Genomic DNA, 27,109 nt, shown 5'->3' with positions numbered 1-27,109 from the left:
GCTGTGTGGTGTTTAGCTGCCTGCTGGGTTAAACCACAACATAAACAAAAGCTGCAGGTTTTGCCCTGGTGACACGGTTATCTTGTTGGATATAGGTGACATGGATGTTAGTACGGCAGTATAGATTTGTACATTTAATACAGAACTTGGGTGATATAAATAAATGATAAACATTTCAGTGGCCCCTTATACTTAGGCAGCCTGTTAGGTCGCATGTCTAATGGCTTCATGTGTATTTGCATTCCTAAACTTAACTAGATTCCTATACATTTCCTGGGGTAATATTCTGTCCCTTTCAGTATTCTACAAAGTGGAGAAAAGAGCGTGTAGCTGAACTGTAAGTCTAGCTTATTGATTGTGGGGTAAAGTTCTGTTACATATAGTGAATTTTTGTCTTTTATGCAATATGACTGATGTAGATTTTACTGATGGCTGCTGATATATTAAGTTGACAGCTGCACGTTATATTGATTCACTACATTTTGGTTTGCTCAGAGCCCTACAGCTTGTAGTAATTTGCTAAAACATTTATTTACACACAATCTGCTTTCTGAGTAGTGAAGTTTGTAGCTTTACCTAGTCTGTATCACTGTATGCATTAAATGATATCAGTTGCACAATTTGGTGTTTATTTACAAATTAAAGGGGATACAGTTCTGGGGTAGGTGCTGATGCATTTTGCATCAGTTTGGGGAGTAAATTTTTGCAGATTCATTCAGTATTATCCTACGTTATTAAGTACAAAAATACACAGGTCTTGGCTTTTTGTGCCTGCTGAAACTCAGGAGATTTCAAGGTTTCAAAAGTACCATGATAACATGGTATTCAATAATGAAGGTAGAAATAACTTGTTTCTTGGTTATATGTCCAGTCACCTGTCGTTTTGAAAACCATGAGATAGACCTGTATAACTGTGCCTTGTATTTTAAAATAGTAAATTTGGGGTTATTTCTAATTCCCTTCCATTATTAAGTTTATTCCCTGCAAGCATCCAAAGCTGTCTCTGCTGTCACAGTCTAGAAGTGGAGTTTTGCTCTCACATGGAAGTTTGGATTCTCGTCATCAGTTGTCTCTCCAGTCTGCAGTTAAAGAAAGCCATCATATGTCACCAAGGCTGGCTGGATTGTGCCACCCAAGCGGTGCTGTAGTTCCCTGACATTGAAGAGTTCATCTTTCCCCATCTGAGCTCTTACTGTGTCCTGTGCCACTGTCCTCATTCCCATTTTCCCCAGGGAGAACTGGTGGAGCTACACACTGGGAACAAAAGGTGCATTACTCTCAGAAATAGATCTTCAGGCAAGAAATGCCACTGATGCCAATGAATGTGTCTGGCAATGAATCTGGATGGAAACCCGGCTGAGGCTGACCCTGACATTGAACTAGCCAGCAGCTTGTTGTTGGTCCCTGATTTTCCTACTGAGACACCCTTCCTCATGCTGAAATGAATTTGGTGCAGGCTGGCTTTTGCCACTGTATCAGCTGAAATGTTTTGCTCTTCCCCTTTGTTTCCAGTTTTCTGTTGAATGGAGAAATATGTTTTATTTTAATATCTGCATTGCATCAGCTGCATGCAATAAATTGCACATATTTGTAAAGGTACCTAAATCTAAAGCCAGGTTTATGTTTCTAGAAGACAGATGTCAGGGCTTGTTAGTGCGTAGTAAATGTAAATTACAACAGCTTTTGTAGCTTGCATCAACATTTTGAAGGCCTCAGTGTTTAGTTCTACAACATAGTGATATTTCTGGACTTGCATCATTTCTTGTGATGTGACTGGTGTATACCATCGTGTATACCATGCTCTCTGAACCCACTACGTGGGGTCTGGAGAAGATATGGAGGAGGTGACCATGTGGCTGGACCTTTGTACCAGCATCCTCTGTGCTCTGGGAAGTTTAATTATCTTCTGTGTTGTGTTGCCTGGAAGCAGCATGGGTCTGGCTCTAAGCTAGAGTCACTCTTTTAGACTTTTGATTTATTAGAGTCTGTCAGAGAAAAGTGGTAATTGAAGCATTTTAAATACCATTTCCTATAAGAGTAAATACCTAAAGTACACAGGGAATTCATAATTAAGTTCCCTTCAAATGAAGAGAAAATAAACAAATGAGTAAGCGTATGTTTTGATCATATGAAGAGATCCTTAATTTAAAGGAAGCTATCAAGCAACAGTGAAGCAATTCACTCAAACCCTCCTCAATAATCTATTATGTCAACTATCCTTAACCATCCCACCTCTTCAGCTGTGCAGGGTTGACTAACAGCATTTTTAACCAGCACATCCAGCGCTTCCCAGTGAACAAACAAAGGAAACTGGACAGTTGGTGAATGCGATGAAGCTCAAGGGTACCCTGTAGTTGGGTGCATCATACCAAAGTCAGTACTTGGGTTTATTACTTCAAATAAGAATACAGAGGAGAAGAATTACCTGAAGGAGAGTGCTCCTGACAAGTAAGAGTTACCCTACGAAACTAAAATGAGAAACTTTAAACAGGAGGGTTCCAGTGTCCCATGGGATTCTGAGCACTGGATTTGAACCCTGTGTAAGTGACGGATGCCCAAATGCATGTATTTTGGATAAAAGTCAGTGTAGTTTTATGGCAGCCCATGTTGCTGATGTAATCCTTACCAGTTGGGAATCACCCTAAATTGTTCACGGCAGCCTTACTACTAAAAGGTTGTGCTCAGCTATACCTGTGTAAATCTGGGTTGATGGTAACATCGTGGCTGCTGTTAACCTCTGTAACTGGGAAAGCTTACAGCATTTGAGGATCTTTAGGATCTGTAGGAGGCTGAAGATTATAAAGGCATTGACAGTTTTTCTTCACACACATATTCCTTAGTGTATTCTCTTTAATTAGGAAGTAATTGAGCAATTCTTTGTTGAGTTATCATGCTACTTCATTAATCCAACAGTAGTTTTACAGGAAAACTACATGTCTGTTGGATGTTTTCAGTGTGTCTCAACCTACTAGACATGGTTTGACTGATGATCAGTTTAGTCACGATTCCGACGTGCTCCTTCGTTATAGTTCTAATTGTTTTTCATAATGAATTGTAGTTTATTAGCAAGCTGTTTGCAGTTCATGGAGCTCATAGTAATATCAACACTTGTTGTATAAGGTGCAAACAACTGGAGCTTTGCTTAACGAAAATAATGATTCAAACCATCAGAAAAAATATTTGACATAACCAAAATATTTAAATTTTCAACTAAAATAAGAACAAAGATGTTTAGTTTGGCTAACCATTTGACTTGTCAGAAGACTTGCAGTGTAAAATACATACTAGAAAAAGGGAATTGGAAATGCAGAGAGGCAGCATGGTTGGATGATCCCTCTTTTGTCTACCGGGCCGAGTGGTACGGCACTTACCCTGAATGCAGGAAAGCAAGTTTAAATCCCTCTGCTGTCTTAAAAGATTTGAATAGCTAATACCCAGCTCAAAGGTTAATTACTAATTGCTGGTTATTTGCTATATTTAGTATCCTTCATACTCTTTTTTACTTGCTGAGCTCTGTATCAGAGTACAAGTTAATTACTGTGTATTTTTTCATGCTTTTTAAGCACCATCTTTGCTTCATTCTCTGAGATTTCAGAACCACGTTTTGTAAGATGCTACTTTTATCATCTTGTTTGCAAAAGTACAGCAATATCAAGCAGGTCTTCTAATGCTATAAGTCAGTGTAGATCCCTTGCCATTGGTAAAACCAGACTGATTAACTAAAATTGAATATTCTGGCTTGTTATGTATATAGAATTGAAAGAAGTAAGGTGCTTCACACTCCTGTGAGTACAAGAGGCCTGTCTTAGATTTCCCTTTTAAATTCTGAAGTTTTGCATTGCTTAGACAAGATGTTTTCAGAGTATTTGGTGATCAGAGGGAATACTGTAGTGGAGGTGGATCGGTTTTGGTTCAAGTTTATGAAAGCTGCAGTTTACTTATCTCTTATCACTGCTTCTGTACTCTTGGTTTTTCTCCAGCTCTTGGATAATACGTTTTTCTTTAGTGAATAGTGAAAAGTGTCACGAAGAATTTCATTACTGGCTGGAGTGGTTTAAAAAGCTTGCTGCTGCTTTAAGAAGCCAGATTTACATATTTCATGTTTAAAAGATTTACAATATGTCTCACATGCCTGTATAGAAAGATGGAGCTTTCATTATAGGTTTAATGTCACCACGGTACAAGGATTAATACTCTTTCCTCCGCCTCGGTCTGCGCGGCTGGTCACAAGTGACTGGTGTGTTCCTGGTTGACTAAGCTGTAGGGGTGTTTTCATATTCAAGGAGGTGCATTATTGAATACTTAAAGCAAGCTTTTACATCACTCTGTGGAGAAATCCACAGGCAACGATCCTAGAGGAAGATCGAGGACTGGGGCATCTTTCCAGGCTTCTGGTTATTTTCTGTCGGGCACTGGGGAAGGAGGGAGAGGATTGTTGATTTTCACTGCGAAGGTTAAGTGCTTTGTATTGAAAAGCTGAACTGGAGGAAGGCTCAAAGGGCCAAATTCTGCCCTCAGTAGCCGTGTTGCAGGCTCAGCACGGTCGCCGTTGCAGGCTGTTCCATGCTTTAATAGACAGGGATATTTCACCCTTAGGAAGTGTCTCCTCACCGGTGTGTGATGCAGAACACGAGCTAATGGAAGATGCAGCTCAAGTGCTACATGATAATTGGGCACTTGGGGATGTGCCGTCACATGTTGGGCAAATGTTTTCTGCAAGGTCCCGCTGTACCACAGGTGGGAATTTCTAATGGTCCGTTGAACGCTGCGCACATGTTTCCTCTGTGCTGAGACATGGTTATTTCTCAGCTGGTTTCACAGAGCGATTGGTGTGGCTGGGGGCAGGATCCGCTTCACAGTGATACGAGCTGCATCCCTGGATGCTGGAGGATGGGGGGGTTAAATGAGGAGGGGGCTATCAGAACAAAAAGTGATTAACGACTGGCCAAAACTGGTTCTTCCTGAAGGTGTAAACCCTTCTGGTTTCATTTCAATAATATTTTCCAGGTCTGTGGAGTTCTTTGAATAAATGGACACAGCTTTTTTCACACTTTCCTTACCTGGGGCTGGGGGAACACGCTGTCAGCTCCAAGAAGGTGCAGGACTCGGTCCTTTCCTGATTGTGTACGATGGCATTTTCTTCCTTTAGCTTTGCCTTTTGCCAGTCTGTTTTTTTTCTTCAGGTCTGTGATGAGATGAGAGGGGGAAAAAAAGAATTATAGGCTGTTTCTGAGATTTTTAAACTTCTTTGTTTTAAGATGACGTGATTACTGGCTGGTAACTTGTATGAAGCTTCTCAGTCATCTAAGATTTGATTTTCGATAACTTGCTGTTATGTTTGTTTCTTAAGAAATAAAGTCTCCAGCACTACAATAAATGTTATCTGAAATTTAGCATTCTGAGGACACCGAAGTGATAATTTGTGTTAAATATGCAGATGAATATAGATATGTACGCATGTGTGGGCAGTACACTCCCACGTATATTTACACACACACAAACTACAGATTTAAATATAACTTGAATTGACTTATGTAAGTAATTTTAAAAATTACTATGGAAAGAAAATATTCATCTTAAATATGTTTACATTGACGTTACAGTTCTAGTTAAGAGGAAGCTGTGTTTTTCTGCAAATACTTGTTCTTAGAGCTTTTGTTGTCCAAAACTCAATTTTTTTTTTCCCCTGTGGATCCTTTCTTTCACCAAGCCAGTGGAAAGTTCCACTAATGTAAGCAGGATCAGAGCTCACTGGGTATGCCTATTGCTGAATTAATAAATATCTGGGAAAATAAACAGTTATGATGCAAGTGGTAAAATTGCCTTATACACCAGAAGATGAGATTTAGCACAAATAAAGTGTATGTTTGCCTCACGTCCCAGCAGCATTCAAACTCACTGTTTTGACTGCGTGATTTCATATCTGTGCTCACTGCAAGATGGAAAGGGTTTTCATTTCAATACTGAAGTCAATAATTATGGAGGTTATCATTTTCATGCTCAGAAATTCATGTCATTTTCATAAATCATTCATTTCATTTCATAAATCATGCTTTACAGCTGCAGAATGGAAACTTATTGCTGGACATTGATGAAAATCTTGTTTCAGTCACTCAGGTAAGGTTGTGACGCTAAAAATGTTTTAAGGAAATATAGATGAAATCTTCTATAGGAATAGTGCATTTTGAAAATGTTCAGCTTGGGATTAACTTCACTGGAATATAGTTAATATCAGATGTGAATAATTTAAAAAAGCATAATGGGTGAAATCAGTTCTGTAGTGACAGTGAAATCACAAAAATAAAAAATAACTCTTTGGTGTCCAGAATCTCATACACTGCAAGTGGATAAAACTACGTCTATGTCGAAAAAGTTGCATTCATTTATTCAGGCTGAGAATTGGGTTGTAGAAATAAGCTAGATACAGAATCTAGAGCTGAACCATTTGGGACTTTAAAATCCCACCTCCAAGGGTTGCTGTTTAAGACTGTCTCTAGTAAGTAAATGATAAAGTTGTGTTCCCACAAAATTTCTATTTACATCCTCTGACATAGTTCTATAGCTCCTGTTGCATATAAGGTTGCTATTCTGTGAGAAATAATTCCCCTGTAAATATATTCCTTTTCTTTGGGGAATATTGTGAATGAACGTTTATTTCGACAAATAATGAAGTTGGCTTTCCTATCACTCTCTCCAGCTGCCTGTTTAGAAATCCATCCACAGAGTTTCTTTTAAGAGCTTTAACAGAATTATATCTGTGAAGAGTTTCTAAAGATCCATCACCTTGAAGCACTCTGAAAAGTATTATTATTCCCGTTTTACAGGGTTATTGAGGCATAGAGATCTGAGTTGCCACCTTTCAAATACATACCATATAATCCTGAGTTCAAAAGTATACTATCAATTTTCAGTATTGATATGAAACGTATAATATTTTTGCCACAAAAAATGTGTAACTTTACAGACACTTCCTCTTAGTCTGTGTAACCACGTGTGCCCTGCCCTTTCACATCCCTTCTGGCTTGCTCTCTTGCTTTCTCACCTGGGATGGAAGCACTGAGGGAGCCTTTGCTCATGGCCTCCTCGAAAGGACACATGCTATTTCTTAGCAAGCCAGAGAGGAGAAACCAGTGAAAAACTCACCAGTCATGCAGGGAAAGGGCAGATTTAGGGGTGGTGCTGAACAAGCAATTTGGAGAGATGAGAAGAAAGAGGCTCTTTCTGTAATTTAGTGTCACCTGGCATCTCTTGAGTCAGTGATTTCCAAATGAGAGCTGTTGTTGTCATTATTCCAACTTTTCTGGGCATTTTAACAATACTTGCCTAGTGTGTTTGCACACACTGCAGAAGTGACTTATGGGTTTGGGGTTTTTTTGCAGAAGCTACTTCTAGCAGTATTTGAGTAATGTACACTAGAATCGGCGTACCCTGAAGAAAACGTGGATTTTCTTCTGACTTCCTTCTTCCATTTCTGCACAGATACTTAGAGGGATATATAAGCCCATAAGAAGAAAATGTATTGTCATAGCACTAAAGCAATGTGATCTATTTAATATAAGACATGACGTGAGGAAATGTGAAATAATTCATCCCTAGGTGCATCATTAGACATAAAGCTGAGAATCATCCAAGCTGCTAGACAAATTCCAGGTCTAAGTGATTGTAGCATTGCTTTTGTATATAGGAATAGAGATTGGATTGCAAAAACATATAAGCCTTTGAAATTACTGTATTTTGAATGGTAGCCTTATTTCTTAAAGGATCATTTATAACAGAAGGTTGAGGGCAGGAAAAAATCTTAGGGCGATCTTGCTCCTTTGGTAGGTTGTAAAGACTGACCAGCCAGTGTGGTTAATGTCTAAAGCGCTGAGTGTTGGCTACATTTGCAGGTCAAGACTCAACTGAATTTCAAGCCTATTTATGTGATAGGAGGCTACAATGTTTGTGTGCCTAAGCTGGGGAGGAGATTCAGTGAACTGAATTAAGATTTGCATTAAATCTCATTCAAAAGGAGAGTTGTAGCTTCCCACATGTGTGGGTGCGATTGAGTATGACACAGGGAAGAAGGAAAGTCACTAAGCAGCAGAAAGGTAGTGGAGAAGGAGTAGTTCTTGAGTTCCCATCACAGCTTTCCAGAATAGCCACCCTGATAAGGATAGTAGATGGGTTTTAGGTTTCCTGCAGAGCTATAAGGGACCGTGCTTTACCGTCCCTGGACTCCAGATGGACTGATTTGTGGATGTAGATGGGTGGAAGAGAGTCATTTTACTCCAGAACATGTGAAGGAGCTTTGATTATGCAGCCACTCAAGGTGCTCCTTATTATGAAAGTGCTTTTTCTCTTCTGGTCCAGTTGAGTGAGACCTGTATGGGTGACCTGTTTTGAGATCAAACTGAAGGACGTCCGGAGAAAACATTTCTAGCATGAGTTAAATGTAGAGCTACAAACTTACAATAACCCAGTTGTGCATCCTCCTTCAAGTCCACTTATCCAGGTCACACCTGTCCCATGGGCAAGGGGAAATCAGGCAGCACTTTAAAAGCCCTTCCCTTCTGTATCCTAATGTCACTTCCACAGTTGTCTGCTGTGTTTTAAGACCTTGAAACGGGGTTTTAGAAAAGGAGCCAGGGAAAAGGGCTGGCCATAAATCATGCTTGGTGCTCACTGACGTTAAAGGCAGAGCAGTAATGCATCCAGTCCCATTCTGGATAGTTTTTTCATGCTTTATTCATTTTTTTTATGGTGGAGAATTCCCTACAGAATCATTTTATAGGGTCAGCTGCTGGCTATTTGGGTCCATCAGCAGTATCAAAATCCCACAGCTTGAACCAATGTGCTTCCTCCATATGGGACTTGACATTTGAAGCCTACACGGCTTTTGGGGATTTATATTGCTAGCTGTTACTAGTTAACTTTACAAGTTGTAACTCGTTAACTCACAGTTTCTTCTCCTCAAAAGATAAATGGATTTATTTTTTTTTCTTTTTACAGGCTGTTACCCAACTAGAGCTTTTTGGGGACATGTCCACTCCTCCTGATGTAACCTCTCCCCCAGTGAGTATCCAGGGAAACTGAACTGTGCATTTTTTTACATGCTATTTTCAACACATTTATTGGGCACATTTACAATTCAGGTCATCAGCCATTCCAGTAGGGAGGATTTCAAAGTAGTTTTTATGTTGCGAGAAAATAAAAGTGAAGCAAATTGAATGTGGAGTCATTGCTTCATGATGATGTGCAAAAATATCTTCAATTTTTATTTTTCTGATATAGGGCTAGGTGTCACATAAGATATAACCTGAGCTGCAGATCTCTTTCCCTGGTGTTTATCAGATGTGCATGCTTCACTGCACTCTGTCTCTCCACTGCACTGCAGGAAGATCCAGTTACAGCCTTATATATCAAGTCTCTTTGGTTCCACCAAACAGTATCTCAGAACTGCCATTAAAGGAAGGAAGACAAAACAGTAAAGAGAGAGAGGGCTGAATGTGTTTTGAGGGCAAAGAAGATTTTTCAGCATGCTTTTCTGCATCATAAAATGAAAAAACAATCGTTTTCCTATAAAGGTTTTGAACCTTACATTAAGCTGTAGGGGAGTATGAATATACTGAGAAAATTGAGGCGCTGTGAAGTCATCAGCCTCAGATCTCCAAGGTATTCTGGAGCATGTCTGGGCTAGATGTTCAAAGTCCTGTCTCCTCATCCTTAGCTTGCTCAATTAGATTGGATTTCTCCTTTAGTGTAGACCTATGGTTCTGGTCCTGTTGGTTAATTGGAAGAAATATGTATTCACTTTTCCATAAATCCTGCAGGTATTTAATTTGCCTTTACTGTTTCTTACATTAATGCCTTGGTCTTCTGACTCTACTGGTTGTCACCTAACACCTAGAATCACAAGTCTGTATGTTCTGGAGAAAGAAATGATGTCAGTATTTTGCATGTGATGTATTCTGGGCAAATTTTATTTTTATTTTTTCCTCTGGTACAAAGTCTCTCATTTTCTTTCTTTTTCTCCTGTCTCCAGCAAATTCTAATACTGTTATTTCTGTTGCTTCTTTCCTTCTACATCTTTCCATTCTTTTTTCTTTCTCTTTCTTCCCTCCAAACCTGTATTTTTTGAGTTACGGATGATGCAACAGCAAAGTATGTGCCTGCAGAAACTACAGCTGATATGTCATCATTGTATTTTATTCCTGTTTTCTTGCAGACTCCTGCTACTCCAGGTGATGCCTTTATCCCATCTTCATCCCAGTCACTTCCTGCTAGTACAGACATGTTTGGTTCTGTACCTTTCAGCACTGCTGCCGTACCCTCAGGTAAGAAATCTGGGGAAATATGAGCTTGACTCAAATTTGGTGATCAGTTCTCAGCTCTGGTTTGCATTTCAGTACTCAGGGTGTTAATTTAGTACAGTGGAAGTGGGGAAGGATTTTGAGGACAGCGCTGCAGGGCAAGGCAAAACAAGTCTTTAACAAGCTGGGAGTACCTTGTTTTGAATTTACCCACATTTTTTAAAACAAAAGCCAAAAAAGTCACTGGGAGTTCAACCATAGTTCAGCCATCTGGATAACATACCTTCTAGGTACAGTAGCAAGAGAGAAAAAAGCACTTAGTTTAGCTTTGCTTTCTTTGCGGTAGCAATGAATATCCTGTGCTGTTTCCAGTAAAGAGAGAATGAGACATGGAGAATTTGATTGCATTTCAAAGGTATTCCACTTAGTCAAATCTTGATATTTTCTTTAGATTTTTCTGTGTTCCTGAAAGTGCTCAAAATTCAAAAGCTGTGTAGCATTCTGCAGACACGCAAGGCATTGGTTTTTGACTGCTGATCTCTCCCTGGGATACTCGGAGCACTGCAAGAGCAGCGCTCTCAGCTCCACTTACGGGAAAAAAAAAAAGAGGAGGAGGAGTGCCTTGAATCATTCAACAGTGACTTTCTAATTGGTTAACTCCTTCTCTGATGGGCTGCGTTGCAGCATCAGATTAGCCACTGCATCTCAGAAAGGTTACACTGATGGTGAAGTGTTTGGGGATAATGTCAGATGAAAACCCTCGCTGCTTGGATGAGGTTACAGTGGGGGCAAGATAAAAGGACATCTGGAGAATCCATCATAGCCATCTATTGAAAGAGATATATATCTGAGTTACTGTTCTTTCATCACTCGTTAACGTAGTCTTTCAAAGTTCTGTTTCTATTTTATTTTTATTTTGGGCTTTTCCCTTTACAATTTTGCAACCACCTTTACATTTAGCATTACAAAACAGCCTAGAAATAAAGCAAAGGGGAAAAGTTACAGGACGACTTAGAAAAACACTCAGGTTAGAAACAGGAGTTTTAAAGCTACAACAGTATTAAACGTAAAAGAGAGCTTGCATATTGTAAAGTATTAGCAGTAAATCATTAATTTAAATGTGAAATGGTATATCTGTAAAGCATAATACTTCTATCAGTGGAACATAATTGTATTACGTGGCTTAATTTGTAACATTTTTTACAGTAGATTTAGTTTCAGATTGTTTTTTTTCATTGTAAATAGCAAAGCACCTGATCATATAATTCCTACAGTTTAACTCTTGGTAGCTTGAAAAGAGGGTTCAGGTCTGACAGGAAGCAATTATCATTTTAGTTTTAATCTTTAATTTCCTCCCCAACTAGAGAGGTTTTATGCTAGCGTAATACCTGAAGCAGTTTGTTGTTATTAGTTATGTAGTACAGGAGAAGCTCAAGACCTTTTTGATGTTCTCAAGTAACCGGATAATAACCAAATGTGGGGTTTTTTAATCTGAATTCATCTGGGCTCTGTCTTTTTATTATGCAATTTGAGACACGTGCTTTGCTCCTCAGAATGTTTTGAACTGTGCCTGCGTCGGAAGAGATGGCACAGAGTCTTTCTCTTGCAAGAAGGTCACACTGTCATTAGAGGGCCCTTGAGCTGTTACCTAACGTATGTGAAGGTGCTTCCCCATAACTTAAAACCAATTTTGTCACTATGCCATTGGCAGGAGTTGGCTGGTTTTCAAGTCGCTCTCCCCAACAAAGAATAAAAGCCAAAAGGATGAGGAACTGCAGCAAAGCTACACAGAAGGGGAGTCCTGGGTGTCCTCTTCCTTCCTTCTGCTTGCTCTGGCAGCTCATTTTTTAGCTGCGTATGGGCTGCTCTGAAAAGGTGAACTCCATCCCAGACTGACCCAGTGCATCATGTTCAGTCCCAGACATCCCTGCCCCAAGAGGAACGGGACAGGCAGAGGTGAAAGGCAGAGGATGGAGGGAGTCAGGGTAGCAAGAAGAGTCTGCAGAGCTCAGTGGTGAGGAGTGGGGTTGTGCTGCCAAGGGTGTGAGTTTAGGGAATGTTTTGGGAGCTCCTGTGGTTCTGGTAAGTGGTTTGACCGAACTGATCCCAGCTGTGCTTTGACAGAACCCTGGGGAAAGGCGCTGCCAGATTGTCAGCTGCTAACAAGGTCCGTGCACACAGGTCTTCACAGACCCAAGGGGGTACTCACTGAGGAAGAGAAGAACTTTTTTGTTCAGATGAGGGGAAGGATTATTGCCAATATCCACCAATTTGTGGTTTTGTATACAAGTATTTGTTCAGTGATGTGAATTCAACCATGTCTTTCAGTTTTCTTTTTAAGTGTGCTGAAGCTCTGGGAACACTAATGTAGCCTGCATGTTTCTGATTTATTGTGTAGCTTTTTCTGCATGCTCTTGACAGTATTGTTAAAATCTTTCATCTTTTTTTTCCCCCCCTGCTCTCTTTATTCTTTGAAGGTTATGTTGCCATGGGAGCTGTTCTGCCCTCGTTCTGGGGACAGCAACCACTTGTTCAACAGCAGTTGGCCATGGGTGCTCAGCCTCCAGTTGCTCAGGTGATGCAGGGAGGACAGCCAATAGCATGGGGCCAACATGGTATTTTTCCTCCTACTCAGCAACCGTGGCCATCTGTAGCTGGTCAGTTCCAACCAACTGCCTTCATGCCAACACAAACTGTTTTGCCTTTACAAGCAGCCATGTTTCAAGGTACCATTGCTCCTATAGCTACTGTTCCACCCACAAGTGATTCCAACAGATCGAGTCCACAGACAGACAGGCCCAGACAGAAAATGGGAAAAGAAATGTTTAAAGATTTCCAGATGGCTCAGCCTCCACCAGTGCCATCAAGAAAACCAGATCAGCCTTCCCTCAGTTGTACCTCAGAGGCCTTCTCAAGTTACTTTAACAAAGTTGGGATGGCACAGGAAGCAGATGATTGTGATGACTTTGACATCTCTCAGTTAAATTTGACTCCTGTGACTTCCACGACACCATCTACAAATTCACGTGAGTATTTATATGCTTTCAGCTATACCTTTCCTCAGATGTGACTGCTCCTCAAAACATTTCTGGGTTTGTTTGTTTTTCATACAGTAAATTGCAACACAGATATGGACTGAGAACCTTCATGCATGGTCTAGCTTATTAAATGTGTTCCAGCCATAAAGAAAAGTATCAGAGAGGAATTTCAGAGACCATTGAAATCAACAGCCCCGATAGCTGCAGTCTGAAATTTAATTCCTAAAATGACAGTAATATATGTTCTGTGCTAGGGACATGCAAGCTGGTTGGAAAATGCCCATGACATTCAGCCTTACAAATGGTTTCACTTATGTCCCATTCAAGCCATACTTTGCAGAAATTAGGGAATGGGTATTTATTTTAATAGCTTGATGTATTGGACATGTGAGGAAATTCATTGAAGAGCTGTAAAATAAGCTTATCGTGTTCATAGCATGGAGATGGGGGATTTTGCAGATTGCTGAAAAGAGGAATTCATGAGAGACAGATTTACCAGGGGCCAGCCGGAGACCTTCTGTTTCGCTTTCCTGCCATAGGGCAGGCGACTCATGCATTCTTAATGTAACGTAGTGGCGTCTCCCTGGTTCCTAAAGACATATGCCAGATGCAGCCAAACTTAATTTGGAAACTGCTGAATGAAATCAAATATATGGAATTGATAATGACTACTGTGTTCAAATTTACCTCTTACAGCTCCTCATCAGAAAATAATTTTCAGGGGTAATAAAAGTTGAGGGCTCTAAAGCATGAGCAAATTTTGTGCTGCTGTGTCTTTCTGAACAAATTAACAGATATATATTCTGTTGCTGTTACCTTAATCTTTGTTTAGCTCCAACCCCTGCACCCAGACAGAGTTCTCCATCAAAATCATCAGCATCTCATACCAGTGATCCTGCTGCAGATGACCTCTTTGAAGAGGGGTTTGAAAGCCCAAGCAAAAGTGAGGAGCAAGAGGCTGTGAGTAGCAACAAGGTTTCTAAATACCGATTAGCTCTTTTTAAGCTAGAAAAGACAGAAGTTATTTAAATGTTGTTTGGCAGTGTCAGAAATAACTATTCTAATAGGGCTGGGTGGTATTTAAGGGGGAGCTGCAGACAGAATTTACTTCCTGCTTTGCTTTTGATAGCTAATAGCATGACATTTCTGTTGATATGCACTAATATTGCATACAAGGAACCAAACTGAGAGTTCATATGTAAGGTTATATATGTTAGTTGTAGCCAATGTCCTTTTTAGCATACCAGCATTCACTTATTGATGGTAAGGAAGTCCGAGGTAAAACAACATACATGCTGAGGCTGCAGAAAGAGATGTGAGAGTTTGTGTGTTAAAAGATGATGGTTGATGTTGTCTTGCACATTCTTGCATCCTAGTTGCTTGCCTAGTTACACTCCTCAATGTTCTGGCCCTCAGTATGTGATTTCTTTGCCTTAGACTCGGTGGACCAAAGCAAGAAATGTTATCCAAGCAATGACTTTAAATCACAAGGTATCTTAGGCAGCTAAGAGCCTAAGTGAGCCAAAGGCAAGAGGGAGTCTGTACAAAAAAGGACCCAAAGGTACAAAGTAATGCAAGCTTGGACTCTTTCCGATTCACATAGATTCACTGGCTTTCAGGGCCTTTTGCAGTTCTCATTTGTCTGATCCAGTACCTTCTGAAGTCTGTGGCAGCTCCTGCATGTGCTCCAGCAGGTACTGGTGAGATCCTTTCCTGCCTGCATCAGCTATAGGAAACCATTATGGCTTTTGAGAACATATCAGCGGTGAGGTCTCACTTTCTGGTTTTCATGAGATAGGATGTACTTGTTATGCCCACAGCATGAAAATAACCTTGTGTTGACTTTTCACTTTCTTCTTGTTGAGAAAAAAAGGTGTTATGTTCTTGTATTCTAGCCTGATGGGTCTCAGGCCTCATCCAACAGTGATCCATTTGGTGAGCCAACTGGTGATACTATAAGTCCACAGGTCGGTAGCTAGATAGCGCAGGTTGGGGTAGGTATCTGTCCTTTTTTTCTCTACACCTTGAGGTGCTCACTTATTCTTCCACCAGTGCCTACCATTGCTTTCATGGATGCATGGTTTGTTTCTCCTTTTCATCTCTTCTGTTTTTCCTCTCCATTATCCACAGTGTATTCCTCATGCTCAGTGGTTTGCATGGCTTTTGCCATTCACTAAGTGTTGCAACTTATGCAAATATGTGTGTTTCAGCTGCCTGCATGCTTTAAAGAAATGTAGACTTACTTTCATGTTCAAATTCTAAGGGGAAATAGGGAAACTGAGCCATTACTAACAACGTATTAGGCAGAACATTTCTTTGTTATCAAATCCACTCTAGCCTTTAGTCAGATGTAACATATTAAATGGAATAAGACATCTTACCCATAGACATAACAAACATTAAATAAAATTATGTAATGATACACGAACACCTCTACACTAAATCAATGTGATAATCAGTAGAAGAAGCACATTTATTATCTGCATGTAAAAATATTGAAATGGGTTTGTGTATTTTTGTCTCCAACTGCAAATTAAAAACATCTGAAAATTGTGATCATTCATATTACCATTGACATACTGATGTTTCAAAAATTATTCATCAAATGTAAGTCATTTAAATCCAGACAGACGGGAAAGATGATCTTTTCATCTTTTGTGTTACAGAACACGTTAGAAAATGTGGCTGCCAGTTAATATTCTGTGATTTGTTTCTATACAGTATATAAGTTTTACCAAAAAGACAGTAAAGCTACAAAGTTTTATGAGTGCTGAGCATTGTTATTCCATCCAAATACTCTCTAGTGTTATTATTTGAAGGATATGTTTCATTATCTTCTCCCTGTCTGCCATTCATGTTTTGTATTACCCAAATAAGTGATCTGATACTGCTTCTGTGCTTCAGCAGAGTTCCTGGAGCAAATCCATAACAATGGTAGAACCCTTTTTATTTTTGTACAGAAATTGCACTCTGTTTAGCAGTGACTTATCCACCCTGAGCCGAAGTAATTTGGTTTCAAGTCAAAATTAATAGTTTCATTAGGAGTCAGTTTACTTTGTACATTAAATATGGTTAAAAAAATCTTACAATAACTTAGCTTTGATCCACTTGGGAGTAATAAGATTATCTCTTAATAATATGTGGTGCTGTGAGAAGGCTTCTCCCCGTTCTTTAGCTTCACCAACGTAATGCTCAGCTCTTGGGGGCTAAAGCAAAAGTAGCATTAAGCTTTGTGTCTCATTGAGTCTAAAAATGACAGCGTAAAGGATAGAATCAAGCTGGGATGAGCTGCTCTAGCAAGAGCATCCGTTGATTATTGTACTCCAGCGAGAACTGCTTCTGCAGATAGATGGTGCCACATAGTAATTTGGCTTTGCCTTTGCCTGACCTCGGTCAGTACTGACATAGCTGGCTATCCCAGCTTCAGACCATTTCAAGAGTTCTTTCCTAGATCAAGAAAGAGAACTTGACCTTTATCTGAGTCCCACACTCTGCAAATCCATATACATTTGTTTATTGTGGGTTATCCTAGTCAGGGTAATTCTGAAATTCATCACAGGGAGACTAATGATAAAATCTCTTTCTAATTTTCTGACTGTCACAAAGATAGTTAGCATCATTTGTAAACTAGCTTCACACACGTTTACCTACCAGGAGTTCTGGAGATAACTTGAAACAGTAGTTTACGTCTATTAATGCATATTACCGTGTAAGGCAGTCAAGCGAGGGACTCCTTGTGTTCTGCTTTTATATAGCGCTTAGTAAAATACATTCTTTTACCTGTCAAGGGTCTCTGGGAGCTACAAGAACAGTATATTACTAGTGATTCCATATGTTTTTTCTATATTTTTTGTTAATCCTTGTAGAGTCTTGCATAAAATATGTATAATTCTCAGAAATATATTCTGGGAAACGTTAAATAAAGTTACTGATTATCATATTATAGTAATTCCTAAAAGCTGTAGGCAGGAACAGGAAGCTGAACAAAAAGAAAGCCTCTAACCAGTGAAGTTACACTAGTATTGTGCCTCTGTGCAGTGCCATTCAGCAGCAGTCCATAGGAAATCCATTTGCTACAACCAGCCCAACTAATTCTGAAGCCTAGTATCGTCAGAGCAACGGAAAGTCTAATCTCCATGGAAAATTACCAGTTCAGGACTTACTACTGTGTTGTGTATTGAGCTCCGCATTTGGAGAGAAACTTAGTGGGGAGAAACATGTAGTACAAAAGAATCACAGTGCATAAAAGCCACTTTTGTGTGTTAGATAGGAGATTACTTCACTCTTTAGAACATGGTTCTTCACACCAAGAACAGCACAGTATGCAACTTGGATGAATGGGCCCCTCAGGAGCATGACATAGTATTGTGTTCAGAAATTTCAAATATATCTGTTCCCAGCATCTCAATCAGCTATGCCCATATAATATCTTTACTTACCTTGTCTTGATGTGTTCAGGATACTCACCTGCCTAGTAGCTTGTACTCTGATCTTTCAAGGTACCTTAGCAATTTGGCTTCTTGGTTCCTTCTGATACTCCATATTCTCATTTAGAAATAATTAGGCATCTTTCAGTTATTATCTTCATTTCTCTGTTTTTCCTCTCTTCCTTTTGCGATCTTCAATTTAAGCTCTCAAAATCCTCATCGTACCAGTAGTCATTCTTATAAGTCCCTCTTCTACAAATAGCTATGTGTTTTTAGTAGGTAAGTGTGACATTTTATGTATAAGTTACATTTTTGTCCCTTTATGGTTGGAGATAAGAAGCAGACAGGCCTAACTTTCACAGGTGAAATAAAATCAACTGTTTGCAGAGCTGTTCATAGCAAGATTTGTATTCGGTTGTTTTCCCTTTGTTCATGAGCAGCATTGAAGATGGGTAGTGGTTTTCCAGAATGGGTGAAGAGAACACTGATTAATAAGTCTGCCATCTTCAGCTGACTTACATTTAATCCCTACTGATGTCTTTAGATTGTGTGTGGGATAACTATGGTGAAAGAAGAGAGAGGGAAAGCACTGATGCTACCGAATGTGTTAAACATTTCTTATTATTGACATTTCGGATTAAAGCAAGAAGTTTGAACAGAGGAGTTTTCACCTGATCATCCTCTGCATCAGTGCACCCAATTAGCCCGAACTACAAAGTGTTAGGTGCAGACCCTGCCAGTGTGGATATTTCTGTTCTTGGGGGTATTTCAGCCTCAGCCCCTCACTCAACGTAAGCAATGGTTCTAGCATGCCATGACACTAGGAAGCACTGAAGCTATACAATTGAAACCTTAGCAAAGGCTATAGAAAGGGGAGCCTTCAAGGATGATGAGAAAAGGGAAGGAGAAGAGCAAACTTTGACTCTTTGATGTCAGGCTTCTTTGGATACTTGTGGTTACGTTGGCTGGCATCTCCTAACAAAGCATCCTGATTGTGGAAAGAATAAATTCTGCCTGAATACTGGGATCGGATATCACGAATGTGGTCTAACTCTGTATGAATGACATGAACTGGTTCTTGAAGGGAAATTAGCAACAGGGTGAAACTTCTGAAAGAGAACAAGGGAATATTTGATACCACAATTATTGCAATGAAAGTAATTTTAAGTGCTGGAACAAATGCAGCTCTATTGATATGCTGCCGAGTTCAAGACTTGCACTGGCAGTCGTTCACAAGAGATTCTCGGGAAGCCTTCAAAACATTTGTGGCTAGAGCATATCTTCCTCAAAAAGTTGTTTAGTTGTTCTGTGAAATGTGTGCAGACAATTATAAGCCCTCAAAATATGTCACACCCTTCATGATGCTATCAGCACTGTCAGGAGAGCAACAGTTCATTAGAATATTTGTCTATCAGCTTTTGGTGGTACTTCGGTGGCCAGCTGCCATCATCCATCTTTGAGCGAGTGCCATTCTTAGTGATAAATATTCCTAATAATCTTAGTCAGCTCCAGGATGGACTACTATAACTCTTTATTTGGGCTGTTATTAGGAAGTTGAAAGAAACCAGCAACTTGTAGACAAAGCATTGGCTTACCTGGGAGCTTAGTGAGCCTCAGGAGGACATATTAAGCTGATTCTGCATCCTCCTCTTCCTTTCTGCCCCCTTTCTATTGCACTGAGAATCTGAATGGACTCAAAATATCAAAGGCTGTATTTGCAGGATCTGTTACCATCATTTATCCAGCTCAATAGGACCTGAATAGAGTCCAAAGAGAAATTCATAATGATTATAGGTGACCTATTCTTACTGTAGGCTCTAGAGCTATCATTCTCAAACTAAAGACACAGCACCGAAGCAGGGTTGTGAACCTGAGAGAGAAGTAGATAGTGTTGTGCATTTGGAAAGGGATCACAGCTTCATTCCAGAGAAATCCTAAAATTGTCATTTCAGGCGCTGTGCTTATTTGTTCATTATCATATTTCTGAAGGGATAAGACCCAGAGAAATCCAGGCGGCTCTGTGAACAGAGGCATCCTACAGATTTGCCTTCCTCTCCACTGCTACAATCCCCTTTGAGCTATCCATTTTAGTACGACCAGCTCATACACAGGTTTCTCACCTCTTCCCATGTCTCCAAGCCCACTCGAACTAGCCAGGTACCCTTGCATTTCTCCAATTTCTTCCTCTAAACAAGAGACAACATACTGTGTAGCTTGTCTAGAGCCATGTACTTGCTGATCGGCAATCCAGCAATTCAATTAGGGGACAAGCTCTCCTAGCTTTCTCTGTAATGAGGTCATTTAAAAGTTCCCTGTCTTCTGCACAACAACTGATTTAAAAAAGGCACTTGCGATAATTCAGTGAGACTTCTGAACAATTTGCTTTGAATTGGCCATCGGGTTCAAAAGTTATGAAGAAGAATTGACAGATAGATGGAAAGTGTAATTGCGTGGCTACTGTTTTGTTAGGAAAGGGGCCCAGAAATAAGAAGTGTTTCCTTGCTGCAGTTTATTATTATATCGGGACCAAGATGGAGCAGGGTTCATCTTTCTGAGTAGTTCTCATTGCTTTTCATTTTATGGATGTATAGCATCCATCTTGATACTAAAACGACAGAGACTTTTAAAATGCTAATAATTAAACTAGGTATTTGAGACAGGAAATATTCCTAGGTAGGTTTATAGTAAGAATAGAGGCACTCTCCAGTCATAATCCGGAACTAGAAGGTTGCTATATTTATGCTGCTAATAGAGGCTGACTAAAAAAAATAACCAAAGCCACTGGCTGTTAATGGGCCAATAGGAATTACCTGTCTAATCACCAGAGATAGTTAATTTGAATTCCGCTTGCCAAGTTTACTATGTCCTATTTTATTGAGTCAGCATGCAATAGAGAAGACGCATTGCACTCCCGTTCCCTTCACTTGCATCCCCAGCACAAGATTCTCATTTTGGCTGGCGTTCCAGCACATTTATTTCATGAAACTCTGTCATTTGAGCCTGCCTTTTCTGATCAGTCAGCCAGGAGTAAAACCGATGCTGAGAATCTATTGTAAAGGGCAAAGTAATCTATGCGGGCCTCACCTCTACAATTCAGTACATCTTGCCTGAAGCTTTGCGCATAGCAGGGTGCCTCGCAACCATGAAAGGACTGCCAATGTAAAAATAGTTTCCTCCTAACCAAGTCCCGTGTTACGTTTTGTGAGTGAGCTCACCTACACAAGCCCAAGTAGATGCTGAATCTTTCAAGAGATGTTCTCCAATGATTAGTTCTGCTGGAGAGCAGATGTTAATATCTTTAAACTGGATGCAAATTTACTTCTAGTATTTACATAATGTTATTCAAAACCATTAGCAACCTTGTTACCTCATGCAGTAGTGTACTATACCAGAAATACTTACTGTTTGCTACAGTCTTGTTTATTGTGCAAAATGTTCCTTAAAATGGGAAGAATAAACTGAATTTAAGCATGAAGTATCTCTGGAATATGTAAATGTAGCATACATAGGGAAAATTTTCTCTTTGGCAGTTTTTGCAGTTAATTCCGAGAGAGTTCATAACTCAACATTTACACAACATACTTGTAGCTTCCTAAATATTTATCTGTCTAACTTGAGGCATGTATATTTAGACATTTCTGGTCCCTTACTGCAACCTGTCACTTTGGTCAGATACCTGACCTGTGAATTCATATCCTCTTCCTGCAATATCTCGTTATTTAAAGGCTACTGTTCAGTGTAAAGAGCCACATTAGTATGTGAGAATATAGCTAAACACTACTTTGATAGCAGCTTCCAAACATAAAGGAAAACATTTACTTTTCAAACACCTGCCAGAAATTGCATATCCCCCTTCAAGTAGGATTTAGCAGCAAAAAAAGGTGCTGCCAGTTGTCTTCTTGCTTTTTCCCTGTGGGTTGATGAAGGCACATCAGAAGTGCTTCTGGGCCAATCCTATAGAAAGGAAAACACCTTAAGATTCAAGGTGTTTATGTGAATTGGAAGTTTTGTATGCTATTTTATTTGATCCCCCCCTTTTTCTGACAAAGACCCATTCTTTTGTTTCCTTCCCTCCTGATCTGTTCCCAACGCAGTGGTAGAAGTAGAAAGCAGAAAACATCGGTGAGATGATTCCGATGCTGCGAGAAGAGTTAGGCTCACCTGCCATTTAATGACATTCACTGTGACTTTTGAGTGGCGTACGTAAAAAGAAGGGGGTTTATTTCTGCTTCCAAGGCCCTCCAAAATAATGCTTTTGAAGCCTCCGTGTCTGGCATTGTGAGAGAAGCTATCTGTGAAGTCAACAGCACTCGACTCTACTTTTGCCTCTTTTCTGTCTCTTTCTGCTCTCTTTTGCTCTCTTGAGTATCATTATCAATACTTTACAATACCATTTGCGATGTTGGGCTACAGGCAAGATGCACTGCTTGAGTTATCTCAGAATATTAGAAAACAAATCTCAGTCATTGACAAAAAAATTTGGCTGAGAAGATTGCACGCAATTACTGCAATTAATTTCTCATTTAGGCTTCTGAAGCGGGAAAAAAGGAAGACATAAGAGCACATTTTTCATTCAAAATGATCTGGTCTACTAGAAGAAAAATTATTCACATCAGTGAGAAATGCAGGCCTTTGCCACATGAAGTGTACGTTCAGATAAATATTGGGTATGAATAAAAGAAATTTCTAATTCTAAAGGCTGATTCATGTGTTGTTGAAAGTAGTGGTGACCGATGATGAACTCCTCCTCCTCTTCCAATGGTGTCAAGTTCAGTGACACGTTAGGACACCTGTTACTTAAGTGCATCTGCATACCTTAAAGATATTTGAGGACAGCTCTAACAAGCACGCTTGACATTTTGAAAGGCTCTTTTTTTCCCCGAAGGCATTTGAAAAACTGACATCTTTTGTTCCAAAGGGATGTTCTCCCTCCCTCCCCTTTTCTTCTCCTCCTTCCTTTTCACTTCCCTTTGCAATCACCTCAGGTTCAGCAAATGCCTGAAGAATGGCTTGGTGTGTGTCAGGTTCCCACATTAATTAGTACAGATTTTCTCTGAACTGGCTGTGATAGATCATTCTGCCAGCTTCATGTCCGCGGTACATGAAAATTGGCATAGGTGGACTTAGCACACAGTATGTGAAATGCGGTTATTTACTCTCAGTCATTTCTTCTGATTACCTTCGTTTTTTCAAGGTCACAAAATATATTTGCTTCTTGCTGGGCATAATTTCAGCAGCCTTTATTTAATCATTCCAAAGGATTTCTCTCATCCTCCCGTAATGCTTGTAGTGTACTCAGGGCTTCGTATAGGTGGGAAATGGGGAAGCAGAGTCTTTGCAAGCTTCAGAAATGTAGTCATTTCAAGGAATAAGAGACAAATTTCCTTGGCGCGTAAGAAGCGGGTCATATTTTGGAAGGAGCCTTGTTGTGTTGCTCCTCATTCAACACGAGATGCACAGAGAGGCGGGACGGGGCACAGCCTGGAGTACTGGCCAGGCACCCTACCCACTGAGTAGACGTAGCCCTAGGCATCCACCTTTGGCCTCTTTTTCTCATCAGCAGCAGCATTTTTATAAGCAGTGATTAAAAGCCTGTGCCATCCCTGCCAGACGTTTCTGTGCTCCACAGTGCCCAGTGATTTGCCAGCCTTTAGAGTTTTTTTGCTGAAAGTCAGCTTTTGCTGATGCTGCTGTTACATGAGTTGATTCTAACTTGGTTAAATTCAACGTCGTGGCATGGTATTTGAATATTTATCAAGCTGTGGAGAGTTAATGCAGTATGGCATTAATTAGCCTTTCTGCCTGTCTTGTTCTTTTTTTAGATGTCATTCTTAGTTTAATAAATTAGTTTCTGGAAGTGAAGTAGAATGGACTCCAGGGTCCATGGATGGTTAGCTTCCCACTGCAGCCAAGATGAACATAGTATTAAAACACAGAGTGTCAGCTATGAAGCAACACTGAAGAACATGGCAGCTTTTTTTCCCCCCCGCATCCAGGAAATTTGCAAGAAAGTATCTGTTAGCAAATCAACATGCTTTCCTCCCAGCTTTAATGATTGTACTAATGGTTATACAGACTCCTAATCAAACTGCACAGAGCTAGCTTTCCTCATTCTTCATAGGCAACTCATATTGTTATTTTAAATCCCATCACAGCTTCATTAGTGATGGGATTTCAGTGGATGGGATTCAGCTTTCAGTGGCGGTTTCTGTTTGCAAGTGTTTTTCTCCATGAGTTGTGTAGAACCCACAGCTATGTTCTGCTGTTGTGCTGCTGGGGGCAGTCTCAGCCTGGTACGAGTAACAGTGTTTTACGCCAGCTACACTTCTGGCCTGTAAACTTCAAAACATCTAGTCATATAAATATCATTTCACTTCTTCATATGTCTATGCCCAGCAATACCTCCTGAGGATCGGTGCACGGCCAATACTGGAAGAGGAAATTGATAGTAAGCATTCATTTTCTGAAATAATGTCACATTTTCTTCACAATTCAGCTGGGGTGCTGTGATCACTCAAGGCAGCACAGAAAACAAACACTTCTTTGGGTTTTGACTCACGAGGTATTGCTGTTCTTAAGCAGATGTTCTAAAACTGTTCTAAAAACTGTCTGGAGACCTCTCCGCTTATTTTATTTTTGTTATCCCCAGGAAGCAGAACCTCTCTACGCCCAGATCAACAGACCTAAGAAATAGCATTGTTACAGGCTTGTGGTGCTCCAAGACTCAAACGAAACCCAACAACCTGGCAGGCCTTTGCCTTTCATGCTTTTTTCCAACTGATTTTGTCTGACAAGGAGAGATGATTCCCCTCCTGGACTGGCTCTACATGTGTTCCTGACATTTTTTTTGGCAACCAATGGCAGATTCCTATGGCAGCACAAAATAAAAACTCTCCCTGCTTATCATACCACGAGTCCAGCCCCGTCCCCACAAGTCATGGGTATCCAGACTAGGAAATCTTACTCCTCGGTCTCCTTTTAAACATTTGTTCTCTTCTGTATGCCACATATAAATAATGAGCATCTGAAATTTATTGAGTATTAGACATTCTTTTTCTTTTGAGCAAAAAGCAGAGTCTGTATGTAGCAGTGGCATTATCATTCAACAGCCTTTTGGGCACAAGTCGGCACTTTTTATGTCATGGTGACATGTTTTTCATCATCATTTACATCAGGCTGATCCTGACTTTTTTTTTCCCCTGTGTAGACATACTTAAACAACAACAAAAAAATACTGGCAGTGTCATTTTTTTTTTAATTTCTTATTCTGTAGTTTTGTATGAGTGACAGATCTAACAGCAAAACGCCTCCTGCCGAAATGATTCCTAACTTGAAACCACAGAATAAAACTCGGTTGTTTATCCATCCTGACTGAAAATGTTGCCAAATGGACCTTTAAGTTCGAGCGCATCATGAGGAAGAAATGCTGCTTTTCTGTTTGAATACTCACGTTGTGGGTAGAGAAAGGACATCGAGTCCCACTGAGGAAAGACGAAAGAGTCAGTATTTCCTAGGAAACTCTAAACAAAGTGCAGAAAAGGAATATTTTTATTTCTTCAGTATCTTGCTGCTGTAATGCTATGCAGACAAGTGTTTTCTTCTCTGTGTGCCATTTTTGATGAAAAAAAATCATTTGCCAAATAATACTGGTATGATTCTGGTTTAGGAATTTGGATGAAGCGAACTTTACAAATGGGAGAAGGATGGCATGGATTTTGGAATAACAAACTGATTCTGTGATCAAATTGTTCATCTTTATCACTTTTTGTACATCAGAAAAATCAAATGGGATTTTTATTTTATAACTTGAAAAAAATCTTACTGTTAAACTCTTTAAATGTTTAAGGGGAAATGGCTTTAAGGAGTTCGAATGAAAATTGCCAGTTTTTTTGTAAATATAAATGTTATGAAAATTCTTTTACTAATGCCATTACACAGTAGAGAAGGTAGCAAATTGCAGTGCTTGGGAGGTGTGGCAAACCCAATTTGTGGTTCTCACATCACTTACGTTTTTTCACATGCTTACAGTAATGGGCTGAAGCTCAAGTGCATTTGCCAAAAGCAGTCAGCTTGTCAGCGACTAGTGAAATTAATGGGAACACGTGATTTTATGATCTAGTTTTCACACGGACATACTCCACTTACAAGAAGTCACATTTCATTGACATTCCTTTGCGATTCCAGAACCTCTGCATAGAAGTCATCAAACTGTTTACACACAGAACAAAAGAATTTAAATCTTCCTTTTTTTACATTTATGAAGCAAAAGTGCAGTGTTTGGGTTCATATGTTTAGCACATGATTTTCATAAAGAATCTATATATTTTTGCCCTACAGAGAATTGTTATACAGGTCAAATGTGTTTTCCTGATGTTCCTATGCAGTTACAGTATATTGAATTTAGTGGTTTAACACTAAAAAGAAAAAAAAAAAAGAAGAAAAAAAAGAAAAAAAAAAGGAAAAAATAGAAAAAGAAGGTTAAAGAAATCAAGTGATTAATCAGTTTTTAGGGTTGTTGTGCAGATTTTGTTTTTAAATTGACACATTAGGATTTACATTTTTGTCATGATTAAAATAGGCCTGGAGTTATAAATATTTTGCTTTGTTTCATCTCTTATAAGCTAAAAATGGTTTAGAAGACAGAATAACTGGGGTGGCGATTGTTGATATGTACAACCAAATTTCCAGTCTTTTATTTGGAATTAGAGAAATTAGAGAAATGTGCGTTACAGAATGTATGTGAATGAAAAATTAGCTGTGAATAGACCTAATGAACCTGCAGAGAAGAGAACTTTTATCCCCATTCATGGTCATTTGATGCTTATTCCTTAGTCATGTGCAAACAGCTTTGTAGCAAATCTTATTTTCCCATCAGAAGAATGATCAAGTTTTCTAACTGGAGAAGATGAATTAAGACTTGGTGGATTGAGTGTTTCAGGATAAAAAGCAGAGGTAAAAGCATTTCTGAAGGACATTTCTTTAAGAATATTTTCCTAATTTGCACAGTGGTGCTACTTTCTTCCTCACTGGCTCTTTTGGGTTTTGTCCTACATACGGAACCATGAAGACAATTTTGGTTCATCGTGGACATTTGAGGTTTAGTATCGTCAGTGCATTTCCAGTTATGGGGTAAAATGTTGAAAGAAAAAGAAGAGATTTATGTCTCAGAGGATCCATTGACATCATATTTGTAGGAAGCAGATCATGTACGTAGTCCTTGCAACGAATAGGTGCGGAGGGAGTGAGGCTGGGATTTTAGTGTCTCATGAGAGACAGCTGGACCATCACTGTGGACGTTTGTCTGACCTTTACCAACGCTCATAAATAAAAACAAATTCTGAATTGTCTTGTC

The 27,109-nt window shown here is 39.6% G+C and overlaps 1 protein-coding gene across 1 annotated transcript in view; it reads left to right on the top strand.

Annotated features, from left to right (window-relative positions):
• Positions 1-24,779, top strand: part of DAB1 (DAB1, reelin adaptor protein) — a 255,992-nt gene extending 231,213 nt beyond the window's left edge. The window contains exons 11-17 of the mRNA XM_019474146.1: positions 6,061-6,117; positions 8,992-9,054; positions 10,208-10,316; positions 12,770-13,318; positions 14,163-14,290; positions 15,226-15,324; positions 24,407-24,779. Coding sequence (XP_019329691.1) covers positions 6,061-6,117; positions 8,992-9,054; positions 10,208-10,316; positions 12,770-13,318; positions 14,163-14,290; positions 15,226-15,309 — 990 coding nt within the window. The 3' untranslated portion in view covers positions 15,310-15,324; positions 24,407-24,779. The remainder of the gene's footprint in view (positions 1-6,060; positions 6,118-8,991; positions 9,055-10,207; positions 10,317-12,769; positions 13,319-14,162; positions 14,291-15,225; positions 15,325-24,406) is intronic.
• Positions 24,780-27,109: the final 2,330 nt, after the last annotated feature.

This window comes from Aptenodytes forsteri, unplaced genomic scaffold (genome assembly GCF_000699145.1).
Source record: "Aptenodytes forsteri isolate BGI_AS27 unplaced genomic scaffold, ASM69914v1 Scaffold119, whole genome shotgun sequence".
In the NCBI taxonomy this organism is placed as follows: Eukaryota; Metazoa; Chordata; class Aves; order Sphenisciformes; family Spheniscidae; genus Aptenodytes; species Aptenodytes forsteri.
This window is presented reverse-complemented; position numbering and strand designations above follow the sequence as displayed.